This window comes from Malaclemys terrapin, chromosome 1 (genome assembly GCF_027887155.1).
Source record: "Malaclemys terrapin pileata isolate rMalTer1 chromosome 1, rMalTer1.hap1, whole genome shotgun sequence".
NCBI classification, from domain to species: Eukaryota; Metazoa; Chordata; order Testudines; family Emydidae; genus Malaclemys; species Malaclemys terrapin.
This window is the reverse complement of record NC_071505.1, coordinates 82896484-82912490: the sequence shown is the minus strand read 5'-3', so window position 1 is coordinate 82912490 and position 16007 is coordinate 82896484. Positions and strand designations below refer to the sequence as shown.

Genomic DNA, 16007 nt, shown 5'->3' with positions numbered 1-16007 from the left:
CTTTTAGCCCTAGAGCTAAAAATAGTGTTGTGGAAATATTTACACGATTTTCCCCTTTAGTGCCACCCTTATGACATGTACACACACACACACACACACACACAGTGTAGACAAGTTGTACACATGCCATGCCAACTTTGCATGGACAACTGAGGCTCAACGGGAATGAAATCTGCCCTTGTGTAGAAGAAGGTCAACATGAGGCCTGTGGATCATTTATGTCCCACATGTGCCCTAATTTGAGGATTTAAGTGGGGTCTGAGTGATGCATAAACTTTATACTGGCTGCGCAGGAGTGAATTTAACCCAGCAACTTCTATTAAGTCTATAAACAGAGGGTATGAAAATTAGCACCTTTTACCCAGCACCCTCTCCTTCTCTATCTCCACAGCTCTTCCAACATGCCACTTGCATATATAGTGTGAGTCAGCACCAGATTCAGAGCTTGACAACATCTCATGCAGATCTCACTATCAGTTGGGCCACAGGGCTGACTTTGATGCATCTCTCTATATATACAGTATTTCTACACAAATGTAGGGTTTTTTCCTTCAGAATATTTACTTATATTAACTTTCAGTGTAGATACCTTTTAAAGCATTCTGCCATACAAACCCTGACCACTTTGATGATTTACAGGCTTGGAATACCTTGTAGCAGGGCATGAGGAAGTACGGACTGGGAGACTGATAGTCAATATGAAAAGTTTTGTCCACCAGTGGAAATCAGATCTTGGAAGAAAAGTCTTGGAGATTTTAAAAAGAGACTGCAACTAGAAGTGCACAAACAGGTAGGGCATTTCTTTATGCACAAAATGCAAACTTCACAGACTGAAGACCTCTGAAATGAAAACTGGAATGTAAGAAAATAGTTCCCAATGTGTAGCGTGGTGTTCCAATTCATAGGCTCTGTCTAATTTAACCCTTCCTGGTCAATGTTCATGTACTCTCCTGGATCTTATTTGGAAGGGTGCTCATATGAGCCAATGTTACATTAAAAAAATGTAGGGTCTGATTCTCATCTCACATACCTCAGTGTAATTCTGAAGTAACTCCACTGAAGTCAGTGAAGTTACACCACTATAAAATTGGCATAAATGAGAGGAAAATCAGGCCCATAAACTAAAGAGGATGGACAAAAAAATTGCTTCCAGTTACACCAGTGTAAATCCTGACTAACTTCAGTGAAGTTGAGGGAGTTCCCTGTATTTACACTGCTGTACGATGACTGAGTGTACGTCTTGACTGCAATCATTAGGAGTGATTGCGGCTCAGGCCAAAGTACAAAACTAGCTTTAATCCCCATAGCTTGGATCCTGGAGCAGTGAAGCTGCAGTACTCATGCTTCAGCACAGGCTGTACAAACCTGTCTGCAACCCTGGATTTGCAGGGCTAATAACACTCAAGCCTGCACTGCTGTGGTGTCACTGCTCCAGTACCTGAGCTAGTGAGATTAAAGCTAGCTTGGGTACCTCAACTCAAGCTGTGGTCATATCCCATGATTGCAGTATAACCAGACCCTAAGATCAGACTTTGGCCCACTACTTACAACAGCTTTCTATAGAACTGGAGATATTGTTTGTATCAGTGGGAGAACTCTGTTGGCAACGTCACTTGCAATTACTCTGTAATAGCACACGGTCTGATTAGGATGTGCCATCATCAAAAACAGTTGTGCACTGCATGCTTTTAAAGGAATGGGCCTTTAAGTTAGGGCCAAATTGTTTTTTCACTTACACCAGTGTGAACCTGTTGAAGTCAATGGAATGACTCTGTTTTTACACCGGCATAACTAAGAGCCGAATCCAGCCCTTTGTCAGCAATGTTGTTTTACTAAAGAGGTGCAGCGTATGTGAAGTTTTGTCCACAAAGTGTTAAAACTGATCCTATCCAAATGTAAATATTTCATTGTATAAAGCACTTTACTACCTGCTGCTTCATGGTGTGGCAAGTTTAATTTTGTTGGAGAGAAAAGGGGGTGAAGGTGGCCTACAAACAACCTATTGAAACAGAAGCACTCCAGAAGACCCCTAAATGTGGACAACATTAATGGTATAAAGGGAATATTCCTCTTTGGTCTTGGCACTGACGTCTCAGAGAATCCAAGGATGCAATCTGAAAGATAATGTACTTGCACTGAAGTCCCAATTTCAGACCGGAGTTTGAACCCGATGGGTATTGACTATAATGAGACTTCACAAACAACATAGAGAACAAGAGACTAAGAAGCAAGAATGCAATTGCCAGAGGATAAGAACTCTGCCTGCAGACAAAGAGATGGACTTGTTAAGTGAAAAGGACTCTGTTTCACATATCACAGCCCCATAATTCATGGCGGACCTAGAGCTTATTTTATTTTCGATGTTAGTATTTAAAACTGAACATTACATTTGTTTTCCCCTGTGTTTTTATTTACAGGATATATGGCCATTTTCCAGTTTACCACCAATTTATGGGACATATCACAGTTATTGCCATTCCCAGCACTAGATTATACCTTTTCTGTAACCCATCTTTAAACTTCAGTACATAGAGTGTATTCTGTTCGTGAGCATGAGGGGAAAAAATAGGAGGCACTGCAATGCCATAAAAATTACAAGTCTGCCAATCTGCTTCACAAATGTATTTCTCTTTCAGGGTCATGTTGGCTCACAAAAATTATACTATTTTGGTCATTCGTTTTTCTATCTCATGTATGTAATAAATATGATATGATTTCAGCAGCCTCATCGCTCACTCCCATTTACATCTCTAGTAATATTGTTCTGACACCCACAATGCAAGGAAAAAAGAAAGCCATTGTACAGCAGAATTTTATTCTCTTTGGTGAAATTCAGCCCTCGTGCAAAGAATCAGCACAAGGCCTAAGTACTAGGTAACTCACATTTTTGTCCTATTTTGAGGGGTCTCAAAGATCAGAATCTGGTACTCACAGAAAAGCAGAGTGGCTACATATCAATATCAGGCCAAGGATGATCCAAATCATGCTAATCCATTGTTAATCCATGCTAATCCATTGTCCCTCCAGCTCTCATTTGAAACTGAAAAGGGAAGATGCTGTGGGAAATTAAAACCAAACGAAAGGCCTACAGCTAAGAAAACAAAAGTAAAATCATTCACAGTTGCTGAAAAGGAATGGCCAGAAGGCACAGATGGTGAACTACTCTATAGGTAACACCTACTCTGTTAGATATGCACATCCTGGGTGTACTCTGTTAATCAGTAACCAAGGGGTTAATTATCTCAGAGTGGCACTGATTTCTCTCCTTCCAGTTCTTCCCCAGTAGAAAAACATAGAGGACTGGCGTCAGGAGAGACCATGGTCTACCCTTGTGAGGCTGGGTTTGCCTCACCATGGAAGAAGTAGGAGTTTTAGCTTCTGGAACCCAGGGAGATCTGCATGGATCTTTCCATGCAGAAATACGGGGACTCCACACCAATTCTAGAGCTCTCTTCACCCTTCTGGCTCTCTGGCCCATGAAACCCCATTCCGGACCAAAAGAAATGTAACAGAGCCTCAAACTATAATAGATTTTCTGCAGATTCTCTACGTATTGGTCGGGGAATGATATACACCTCTACCCCAATATAACGCGACCCGATATAACACGAATTCGGATAGAACGTGGTAAAGCAGTGCTCTGGGGGGGCGGGGCTGCGTGCTCCGGCAGATCAAAGCAAGTTCGATATAACGCGGTTTCACCTATAACGCAGTAAGATTTTTTGGCTCCCAAGGACAGCGTTATATCTGGGTAGAGGTGTACTTCTCCTTTGCCTGCCCCCTTCCTGCACAGAGCTGACCGCATGGTCCAGAACAGGCACCAACAGTCAGAGCCACGGAGGCTATTGAACCTTCTCTTCCGCAGAGGCAGGAGAGATATATGTGCAGAGACTACCTCCACTCCTCAGATCAACATAGAATGAAGTGGCCTAGTTTATGCACAGGGACTCAGTTAAACACAGTGCAGATTGCTGTGTTCGTAGTGGCTCGAGGTCTTTGGCCGCAATAAACGGTGCACTATTGCAAACGACAATCAAACCAGCTCTTGTAGGTCTCATTAGTTAGTCTGGAGACAACTATGCCAATGAGCAGCTTGACAGCACCTGCAGAGGAGGGCTGTGGCTGCAGAGCAGGTGAGGCTGATGGTTAGATCTCTTTTACCCTTTGTAATCCTTAATCATGCTTAAGGAAAAGCGCAACATTTCATTAAGGGTGTCCAGTAACTAATGACTATATTTACGTAGTAGTGGTACACTGTGAGTCTTCAGTAGCCAACCTGCTTAAATCTCTAAAAATGAATTTGAATGAGCTGGAGAGGCAGAATCTGCTATGGGACGAGAGATGTCTGCTTACAGTGTATTATCTGGGCCTGTGATTGAGGCAGTCCACCTGTGAGGGCAGGGCAGGATTTATTTTTTAGGGAAGATAATTAGATTCCCCTGTGCCTGCTTCTGTCTTAATATTTGCACACACATCAGTTATAGCCCAGAATTTCTGTAAAATGCATAGAAGGGTCCCCGAGAGACAAGGTGGGTGAGGGAATATCTTTTATTGGCCAACTTCTGTTGGTGAGTGAGATATGTTTTTGAGCATACATGGAGCTCTTCTGCAGGTCCGGAATATATTCAGTCTCTGGATCTTTGTTGACTGGACTAGGCTTTTGACAGGATTACAAATGTTTCTACTTCTACCCCCATCCTCCATTTCCCCTCCCAGCTCCCACCTTCCTTTCTCATTACTATGACGTCATGCCCAATGTGCTTTCACGTCCACTCTCCACTCAACTTGGCTGCTTCTGTCCTATCATCCCATTGGAATGGTAAGTATTAGGTGACTGGTTGGCCCAGGAGATTGATAATGGCTTACAGAACATTTCCCTTTGAGGTCACCTGTTTAAATTCAGCATGGAGCCTCCTTCTCCTTGTGCCTCATCAACAGGCACCAGCCACGACTGCACTCCTGGTGCTTGTGAAGGCAAGAAGTTGAGAGAACATGGGTCTATGAGATTGCATCCCCTCAGCACAACCCAAAGGCCATAGACAGGCGTGCCTGTTCCTTAAAGAGTGGCTGAGTGGCCATAGTGACTTTCATGCTTAGGAGCTCCTGGAGGTCTCCAGTAATGGCCTGTGGCTTTGTGCCCCCACTTTGGTTAGCTATCCTCACTGTCGTAGTAAAAGTCCAGTGGCTCTTCCCCATTGTGGGCCCAGTCCTGCTCCCACTGAAGCCATTAGCAAAACTCCCATTGACTTAGGGTGACCATATTTCCCAAAAGGAAAACAGGACACTGCTCAGGCCTGGCCCAACCCCTTCCCACCCCGTGGCGCAGGGCTGGCCTGAGCTCCACTGCTCAGGGCTGGGGTTGACAGACTGAGCCCCACCACCTGGGGCTGGGGCTGAAGCCTGAGCCCCACTGCCCATAGCTGATAGCCCAAATCCCTCCTCCCCCCGCTGCATGGGGCTTGCCTAAGCCCCTCCTGCCCCCAGTGCAAGGCTGGCCTGAGCTCTGCTGCCAGGGGCTGGGGCTGACAGCCCAAGGCCCGGCACCTGGCATTGCTGGTTGCCCCCTGAACATTCTTCCCCCCTTTTTTGGCAAAACTGGGCATTTTGTCCCATTTATTCTTGCCAACAATGGTCAGTCGGCAAGAGCAAATGGGAACAAATGCCCAGTTTTGCCAAAAAAATCAGGACGTCCAGGACAGAGCTTAAAAAGGCTACTGTCCCGGCCAAAACGGGACATACAGTCTCTCTCCTGTTGACTTCAAAGGGTACAAGAGCAAACCACATGTCTGTCTCAGCTGTTTGAAAGGTTGCTGACCCCTGCCCTCAGCTACAGAACAGTGCAAGTTTTATTAGTAAGGGAGGCATGTGTGTAGCACTGACTTCATGTACTGGGCTCCAGCCTCTGCTGCACCCTGTGTTTGCTGGGCACAGCAGAGGAGGGGAGCCACAAAAGAGCCTGCGGTGGTGCCCTGATCCTGAGCACAACCAGGAACCAGTTCAGCCCCCAGCCACCTTTAGCCCAGCCCTGGGGCTGCTCTGAAATATGTCCACATTCAGCAGCCCCCAAGGGTCCGTCAGTCAGCTGGTGATTGCAAGAGGACAGCGTGTTCTGGCCATGTCCCTTCCTCCTCCCAGCATGCTCTGTACACCAGGACTGAAAGGGGGTGGTATAAGGGCAGCTAGGCCAGCTTTATATCACCTAAGGAGCTTCCCTGCCTCTGAGGAATTGCCCATTTGGATGTTCAGTCCCAGCTAAATGGCCCCTTTGTGCCATGGGAATTGTGGAAAGAATCCACAACAGGGCTCAGGATTGAGCCCACTGGGTGAGCTTCTCAAATAAACATGATTCTTGCCCAACGACCCATCACTCCCAGTGGAGGAACATGATCTGCCATTTGCAATGGAAAATTACAGGCATATTTTCATATAATTACATTAGTGGGCTAATTCTTCTGGGCTGTGACCATGTTACTGAAAATGACGGAACATTTGGCACTACAAAACTGTCTAAATATAAATCCAGGCTGCATCTGGAGAAATATAACTTTGGAACAAATAGCTACAGTGTATTTTTTAAATCATTTATTTTTAGTTATCCTATTTACTTCCATATCAACAGTAGCTAGTTTAAAAAATCTCAAAAATGTCCAGTGGCTGCTCCCACAGCGGCCGATAAGCAGCTAAGGACGTCGGCAGTCTCTAGGGTTTCTCTTCTGGTGTGTTGATTTTTCAATGACAATACGTTCTAAAATCTAACCTTGCCCAGAGGTCAGAGCTACTCACAGCTTCTTTCCCACAGTTCAGCATGAAAATATTTATGAATGCACTTAATTGCTTCCAGGAAGGGGAGGGCTGCCCTGAGAAAAACAGGCTGAAAGATATACTATATATGGAAAAACTTCATGACATATTGAAAATATTACCATGATCTAGAGATGAGAGCACCAAGATTTCTGTTTTCTTGTCCCACCTCTGCCATTAACATGCTGTGTGATTTTGGGCAACTGCTTGTTCTGCCTCTTCATCACTTAAGTGCCCATGTATGTAATATGATCCTTGGCCATTTCATAGATGCGTTATTAGTCTCAGTTCACAGATGTAAACAGAGAAATACCGCACTGTACCTGCTTTGCAGCAATCCATAGTTTAAGCCATTTCCAATATTTTCTTGGATACTTTCTCAATATTCCAGTAGAACAGGCAGAAAACATAATTAGGAAGGCAGCAATCCCTAAAGTGGCCTCTTTGACCCTGAGCTGCACTGCCTCACATCAGTAATAGTTTCTTCTCAACAAACTATGACATTATTCCAACCCTACATTTACAGTATTTTCTTCTTCAAGTGGACACTCAGTGTACACATTTAATTCTTAAGTACAAGGCCAGAATTTTAAATCAGTTCCCTTCATTTTGGAAGTCTTGCTGCCAAAAGTCGTCACTTTAACACATCAACTCTTGACGGAGAGAGGTGGGGAAATATTTTCTGAAACTGAGAATCAATGCGAGCTCCATGAATCGATTAGCTGTGTGCATGGGTAGGAATGCAGCCCTCACCTTTCACTTGGAGAGCATATGCATCAGGCACAAAAGCCAGCTAGCCCCTTCCAGCCCAGGGTTTGGGACTCACTGTGTGTTTCAAAACACCACACTGCCAAGGGAGAGATCAAGATAAAGTAACTGTTCACTAGACTTACAAGTTCTGATGTTTAGAAGACTGGTAGATAAAGCTTGCTGCCTCCATCACCCTGTTCAGTGTGTATGCACCATGCCCACGTATCATCTCTATATAGGTCAATGCCAGAGGTATTGTAAACTTACATCTTTCAAATATGCAGCTGTAGAAAAATTATACATAGCTGCCATTCATAGGCTCTGGTTCTCCTCTCATTGGTGTAAATCAACAGTAACTAAGGACCAGATCCTCTACCTAAGGTGCTTATGTAGCCCCCATTAATGTAAAATTTGAGCACCTCCCAATCATTATTTATCTTTATCTGCATATGACCCCTGTGAGGTAGGGTAGTACCATTTTACAGATGGGGAACTGAGGCACAGAGACACTAAAGTTGGGAATCCACAAAGGTACTTACATTTAGGTGCCCAAGTTCCAGTTTTGACTCCACTGTGATAAACAAAACTCCCTCCAAACCCCATAGGTGCCTAAACTTACTCAGGGCCTAAGCTCGAGCAAGAGGAGTTCCCTCGGTGTCTGGTTCTTCTTCTTCGAGTGCTTGTTCATGTCTATTCCAATCAGGTGCGCACACATGCACAGCAACCAGAAACATTTCCCCTAGTAGCATCTGACGGGTCGGCCTGGGCGCCCCCTGGAGTCGCGCCTTCATGATGCTCAATATAGAGCCCTGCCGACCTGCCACCCCCTCAGTTCCTTCTTACCCAGGGCCGGCTCCAGGCACCAGCCCACCAAGCTTGTGCTTGGGGCGGCACCTGGAGGGGGGCGGCGCGGCGCTTCAGCCCCCGGGGAGAGTGGGGCCACGGCCGGGCTCGCCACCCTCCCCCCGGCGCTCTGGCCACCCTCCCCCCCGGCGCCCTCCCCCCGGCCGCCGGGGGGGAGAGCGGAGCCCCCGCCGGGGCTCACCGCCCTCTCGCCGCCCTGCCCCCTGTGCTCTGGCCGCCGGGGGGAGAGCGGAGCCCCCGCTGGGGCTCACCGCCCTCCTCCCAGGGCTCCGGCCCCCCTACCCCCCGGCGCCCTCCCCCCGGCTGCCGGGGGGAGAGCGGAGCCCCCGCCGGGGCTTGCCGCCCTCCCCCCGGGGCTCCGGCCGCCCGCCCCCCCTCCCCCCGCGGGGGGCGGCCAGCGGCTTTTTTGCCTGGGGCGGCAAAAAAGCCAGAGCCGGCCCTGTTCTTACCGCCAGTGATGGTTAGCTGGAACAACCTGTTGCTCTTGCTTTGCAAACACGTTTGGGCAGTGTCCACTCTTAGTGTTTCTAGTTAGTTCTCACTAGTTTACTAGTGTTAGTTTAGTATTAGTAGTTAGGTCATAAGTTTAATTTCGGAGGTCCCCCTCACCAACACTCCCCCCGGCACTGGAGTATGCCCCAGTCCCTGGGGAGGGGTTCAAACTCTGCGAGGACTGTGGAAAAATTATGCCTAAGAGCGACCCGCACTCTTCCATCTGACCCAGGGTCAGCAGAACCCACACACAGCACTTCCTCATCGGTGCGCAGTGCTCTGGCACTGATGATGCGTGAGCTAGCCCAAACCACCTTCCAGCCCAGACCGGCCTTTTGAGGGTGTGGTCAAGGACGGTGCACCAGGACAAGAACTGGTGCCTGCCTTACCTTTTCATCCCGACTGTCCCCTTTCTACCAAGCATGGTCCCGTATCACCTCAGACCACTGGGTGCTCCGCACAATAGAGAGGGGATACACCATCCAATTCTGTGCCCTTCCACCCCACTTCTCCGTCCCTCTTCAGGGACCCCTCTCACAAGCAACCCCTTATACAGGAGGTGCACTTGCTTCTATCGCTAGGGGCAGTGGAAGAGGTTCATCAGGAGCAGAAGGGCCAGGGCTTCTATTCCCAATACTTCCTAATACCGAAAGTCAAAGGAGGACTCAGGCCCATCCTAGACCTGCGAGAACTCAACAAGTTGATGAAGAAGCTCAAGTTCCGCATGGTATCTTTGGCCTCCATCATCCCTTCCTTGGATCCAGGAGACTGGTATGCCGCCCTCAACTTGAAGGACGCGTACTTTCACATAGCAATAATTCTGTCCCACAGAAAATACCTCAGGTTTGTGGTGAACAACACCCACTACCAGTTCACAGTCCTCACAGGCTCAGGGCTGGGGCAGAGGGTTGGGTGCGGGGGTACAGGCTCCGGCTGGGGGTGCAGGCTCTGGGGTAGGGCCGGGGATAAGGAGCTTGGGGTGCAGGTCGGTGTTACGGGGCTACGGCGGGGAAAAAGGACTCCCCCCCAGTGCTCTCTCCCCACAGCAACACTTGGGCTGTTGGGTGCCGGGGGCGGGCCGCACCTGGGCCCGATCCAGCCACGCCCAGTAGCGTAGCTGGGGGGAGCAGGGGAGCCGCCGCTCCCCCACCGAGCACAGGTGGCGCCTTTTTAATTTTACTCACACGGGAGCAAGAAAAAAAAAGACGCCACCCGCTGCAGCACTTTTACTAACAGGGCGGCGCTCCGGGTCTTCGGCGGCACTTCAGCAGCGGAACCTTCACTCACTTCGGGTGTCTTCGGCAGCACTGAAGCTTCATCACTGAAATGCTGCCGAAGACCTGCGGAGTGAGTGAAGGTCCCGCCGAAGACCCAGAGCGCCGCCGGGTGAGTAAAAGCACCGCCCCGTCAGTAAAAGTGCCGCAGCGGGTGGCGCCTTTTTTTTTTCCGCTCCCCCTCTTCCCTCCACCTGGCTATGCCACTGGCCACGCCTGGGTCCGTGCCACTCCAGCGGCATTGCCCTGGCCACGCCTAGGCCTGATCCGGTCACAGCTGGTCCGAGCCGCAGGGTGAGTTGAGGCCGGGAGCAGGAGTGCCGCCAGCTTTTCTGCTGTCCTAGGCAGCGGAAAGTCCCGCCCCAAAATGCCGCCCCCCCACAGAGGCGGCGGAAGTTCCCGCCGCCGAAATACCGCCGTGGTCGCCGCCCCCCAAATTGTAGCGCCCTAGGCGACCGCCTAGGACACCTAATGGGTTGCACCGGCCCTGGCCGAAAGAGGGGCACCCCTCCTGTGGCAGGCTGGGGGCTGGGGTAGGTGGGGGTTGGGGAAGGGGCGCCCCTCCCCCGGCCATGGAAGGTCCCCGGGCGGGTTCCCTAAGCACCTGCATGGTGCTAAATAGGCTGCTGCGCGGACACGCCACCACGCAGCTTACAGGGAACTTAGGTGCAGGTGTCTCTCCCCTGTGCCAGGAAGCCCTCATGCTGTGGGACTTCTGTGTAGAGCATTCAATACATCTGCAAGCATTGTACCTCCCCAGATCCATTTCCACCTATCCCCCTCGTCCACAAGGTGCTCCTCAAGGTACGGAGGGAGCAAGCCTCAGTCATATTGATAGCGCCAGCCTAGCCCCGCCAGCACTGGTATACATTACTCCTGGAAATGTCCGTGGAAGCGCCAGTCACCTGCCGCCCTTCCTGGACTTACTAACACAGGAGCACAGCCCTCTCCAACACCCGAACCTCGAGTCGCTTCACCTCACAGTGTGGAAGCTCCATGGCTGAACCCGATGGAGCTTTCCTGCTCAGACCCGGTTAGACCAGTCCTCGTTGGCAGAAGGAAACCTTCCACCAGGGCTACCTACCTGGCCAAATGGAAGAGATTTTCAATTTGGTCGGTGCAACACTGTCCATCTCCAACGCTTGCCTCCATATCACTTATACTGGACTACCTTCTCCATCTTAAGCAGCAGGAGTTGTCCATGTCGTCAGTAAAGGTTCACTTGGCCGCCATCTCAGCTGCAGAGGGCCGATCGGTCTTTGCCAACCCTATGGTCAGCTGTTCCCTGAAAGGTCTCGACAGGCTATACCCACACGTCTGACAGCCTGTCCCGGCTTGGGAGCTCAACCTGGTCCTTTCCAGACTCCTGGGTCTGCCCTTTGAACCACTGGCGATGTGCTCCCTCCTCTATCTCTCATACAAGGTGGCATTTCTGGTAGTGATAACCTCAGCCAGGAGGGTGTCTGAGCTCAAGGGGCCCTAGCATCAGAGACTCCTTAAACGGTGTTCTATAAGGACAAGGTTCAGCTCAGACCTCATCCCGCTTTCCTCCTGAAGGTTGTCTCCCAGTTTCACATCAACTGACATTTTCTTATCAGTGTTCTATCCTAAGCCACACTCCAGCACCAGGGAGCAGAGGCTTCACTTGTTGGCCGTCCGCAGAGCGCTAGCCTTCTACATTGAAAGAACGAAACTGTTCCGGAAGTCCATTCAACTGTTTGTGGCAGTGGCAGACAGAATGAAGGGTCTTCCGGTCTCCTCTCAACGAATTTCATCATGGATCACGTCCTGCATCCAAGAGTGCTACAATCTGGCAGGTGTGCCTGTTCCCCCAATCACTGCACACTCCACCAGAGCTCAGGCCTCTTCAACGGCGTTCCTGGCACAGGTTCCTACCCAGGAAATCTGCAGAGCAGCGACGTGGTCTTCCATACACACTTTCACAATGCACTATGTGATCATCCAGCAGGCCAGAGATGACGCTGCCTCTGGAAGAGCAGTGCTCCAATCAGTGGACAACTCCAACCCCGCCTCCTGAACTTGGGCTTGTGAGTCACCTGATTGGAATGGACATGAACAAGCACTTAAAGAAGAAAAAACAGTCACTCACCTTCTCGTAACTGTTGTTCTTCGATCTGTGTTGCTCATGTCCATTCCAATACCCACCCTCCTACCCCTCTGTCGGAGTAGCCGGCAAGAAGGAACTGAGAGGGTGGCGGGTTGGCAGGGCTCTATATTGAGCGCCATGAAGGCGCAACTCCAGGGGGCGCCCAGGCCTACCTGACGGGTGCTGCTAGGGGAAAAGTTTCTGGCTGCCATGCATGCAGCGTACACACACCTGATTGGAATGGACATGAACAACACATCTTGAAGAACAACAGTTACGAGAAGGTGAATAACCATTTCTTTCCTCAGCGCATGCACACTGCTGCCTCCCTCTAGGCGCATGGACGCCTCTCTCCTGCTTAAACCCCAGAGCTACTCACGAACCGGGGAAGATAGGTGTTCTTCCGCCCTAAACTGCATGTAAGGCCTGATACAGTAGGTGGCCTTTGAGTACTCCTGAGAGGTGGCAGCTCCCTATTCAAATCCCTTCTCCTCATCAGGCTGGGGGGAACGACTCCTGCATCCCAGGTGAGTACCCAAACCTCACTACAGGTTATAAGGGAGGGCCTTCCCCCCCTCCCCAGCTGTTTTGTGCCTTAAGCAGCCAAATGCCTATCTTGCCCCTCCCCCCTCCTCCCTCCCCTCTCCCCCCGTGCAGCACAATGTGGGGCTGCACTAACTTGACTGGGCAGAACTAGCTCTCAAGGGCTGTTTAGAGCAGGTGGAGATAGCTGGAGTTCAGCGGCAGTCCAGCCAGGCTCCTTGCCCTGACATAATACCAATTTGCCTCTTACACCAGGGGCTGCAGAGTAACACAAAAGGGACAGAGCAGGGCGAAGGATCTGGCCCATATGGGTGTAAAGCAAGTGCATGAGAGATGAGAAATCCAGTCCATATACACACCTAAGGAAGAGAAACACTTCAGTAGGCGAGCTTGAAGCCATTGTTTCAGGTTTGTCCTGTTTTCTAATAAAGAATAAAAATGATTCTCATAACAGCTGCTTGTGCTATCAGGAACCTGCCAGAGTTCACCTGTCAAACCCTCACACGCGCCTTTCCTCACTAATGTAAACGTTTTAGACTCAAGGAGAAACCCATCACATGCGATTTTCAAATGTGCCCAAGTGATTTAGGCACTTAGCTCCCATTGGTTTTCAATGGCGGGTAGGAGCCCAACTCTTTTGAAATTCACTTCCTCCCATGACTAATTGCTTGTTTCTGATGTGTTACATTTATAATCAGACCTACTTATTCATTTAGGAGCCTTGATGCTCCACGAAAAAATATTTGCATCCAGAAACACTGTGAGAACAGTTTGACTTGTTGAGCATTGGAGCGTTTCCAGTTCTGGTCACGGATGGAAACAGGAAGTTAGCCTACCGCACCCGCACCCTGATAAAGTCAGCTGAACATTTCAGCACTCTGAAAAAGTTTGAATTTGATTTTGCTTCAAAACCTGGGAGACGATTCGATGGTTGGCTATTCTGTCAGCTTTTATTTTTTATTTAGTCCTAGCTGAGATAAAAACATGCATCCAGTAAAACTATTGGGTTGGATCTTGGTCACACACTGGTTTTACACCCACGTACTTCTACTTACCTCAGTGGAATTGCCCCTGATTTATACTGACATAAGTGAAATCAGAATCAGGCCCATCTGATTTAAAAAGAATAAGGACACACAATCAAAAACGTATCTCTATACCATACATAAACTTTAATAATACTTAGTTCCTATATACACTTTCCAAAGGAAGGCAGTATTCCCTTTTGTGAATTAACCTTTTGTGGGCATGGCGCAAACATATTTGTGGGTCCCCATGGAGGCAATGGGACATGGCACAGAGGAAGGGGGAGCAGTCCCCAGAGCTAGAGGCCAGCTGGGAGCAATGGGGCATGGCGCAGCAGGGGCGACCCTCACTCCACCCAGCCCAGTGCGAGGGCACTGTTTACAAACCAGCAGCCGCCAGATGCATACTGGCCCACCTGGCTTTGCACTGCAGGCATGCCCCTTCCACTTGGAGGTGGGCCTGCGCCACACAGCCCCTTTCCCTCCCCATGCCCAGCACCCACCCTAACCCCCTATGCCCAGCACCCCCCTGCCCAGATACCCCCCCACACACAAGCAGTACTTCAAGTAGTATCATCCCACTTTACACAGTGAAAGACCAAATCACAGAGAGATGAAGTAACCTTTCCAAGGTCACATGCAGCTCTGTGGCAGAGAGAGAACAGAATCGAGGTCTCCTGCCTCTCAGTCCAGTGCTGTAGACTCTAAACCCTGCTGCATCTCTCCTTGACTTTGGAATACTGGAATTCAGTCGGGCTACCAACCAAATATTTACTTGGTCAAATGTACCCGGTCTATAATTTCCAGAGATTATATGGTTACTGTTCCTCAGTTTCCCTTGCTACAAAATGGGGAGAATAAGGCCTATCCACCTTTGTAAAGTGCTTTGAGATCTACAGATAAGAAGAACTGTATAGATGCCAAGCATTATATCATTTTTACTATGCAATCTATTCTTCACCTTTACTCTGTGCTAGTGACTGTTTAACTTGGACATGTTAAAAGCAATAACCACCAAATTCTTTTGAGCAAAAAGCATTTATAATTGGATAATGGCCACAAAGCGCCAACTGCTTGGTTGCCAAATGCCTGAAGGAAACCACTAGAATTTTTCCACCCACAGACCTATTATGAAACTGACAAGGTCTTGCTCTATGCAATTCCCATTAATTTTACTGCTGGGCTTAAAGATTTATGACAGCTTTGTTGGACACTCATGTGTTAGACAGGTATTGTTACATGCCAGTTTAACCCATGGAGCAGCCATGGGTTGCTCTCCACAAATGACTGCATCCCAGTCAAGTCACAGCAGCTCTGGAAGTCTCACCTGCTTGGGTATAAGAAAATAATAAGTTACAATAATACAAAATTCCATTCTTGCTTTCAGCCCTTAGGGAAGTCACACTGCATTCCAAAGAACAGGAATCAGAATTACTCAACAGTAAGGACACTTTCTCAAACAGTATACGAACTTAATCCCTGAAAATACTTTAATGCCTGATGGATCATATAAACTGCACCATCCATGAGTTGGAAAAAGTCAAACATGTATTCTGTACATTATCCTGGCACACAGAAGACATGACCACTGGGAAAAACAAACTCTCACTCATCTTCATTTCATAATCTGCAATATTATTTGTTAAAAAAGAGTTTAAATGGTATCAAATATGAAGAAAATGAATACATACAAATAAAAAAAGGTTGTGCAAGTGTCTTCGTCTCTGCAGGTCTTGCCATATTAAACAGCCTTCTGGTATCTGTCCACTTTCTAGCTCGTATCAAATCTCAACTAAGATAATTTCTTCTTTGCCTTCTAACTTGTTTTGTCCTCTGCTATTATTTTTTATTTTACCATTTTAGCGTTATTTATTGCTGTAAAGTATTTGGAGACACAGTTTGTACGAAGGCAAATGCAAAATAAAATTGTATTGTTTTCTAACTGAGGTGCAGTTATGAAAAACATGGCTTGTATGTACGTTTGCTGATGGGCTTTGCAAGTAAATCACAATGACTCTGTGACATCACTACGCTGATGCAACAGCCTCATTATTATTTGTCTCACAGTAGAGTCTAGCGGCCCAGCTAAGATTGCTGCTCTGTTGTGCTAGGTGCTATTCCATCACATAGTAACAGACAGTCCATTACCCA

The 16007-nt window shown here is 48.5% G+C and overlaps 1 protein-coding gene across 3 annotated transcripts in view; it reads left to right on the top strand.

Annotated features, from left to right (window-relative positions):
* The window catches only part of NTN4 (netrin 4), a 125843-nt gene extending 110272 nt beyond the window's left edge, over nt 1–15571 (top strand). For 2 of the 3 annotated variants that reach the window (XM_054028387.1, XM_054028405.1), the window contains one exon: nt 640–2719. In XM_054028387.1, coding sequence (XP_053884362.1) covers nt 640–776 — 137 coding nt within the window. In that variant the 3' untranslated portion in view covers nt 777–2719. Of the gene's footprint in view, nt 1–639; nt 2720–15243 lie in introns of those variants that run through there. The other variant, XM_054028397.1, reaches the window with a different exon arrangement.
* The last annotated feature ends 436 nt before the right edge of the window (nt 15572–16007 follow it).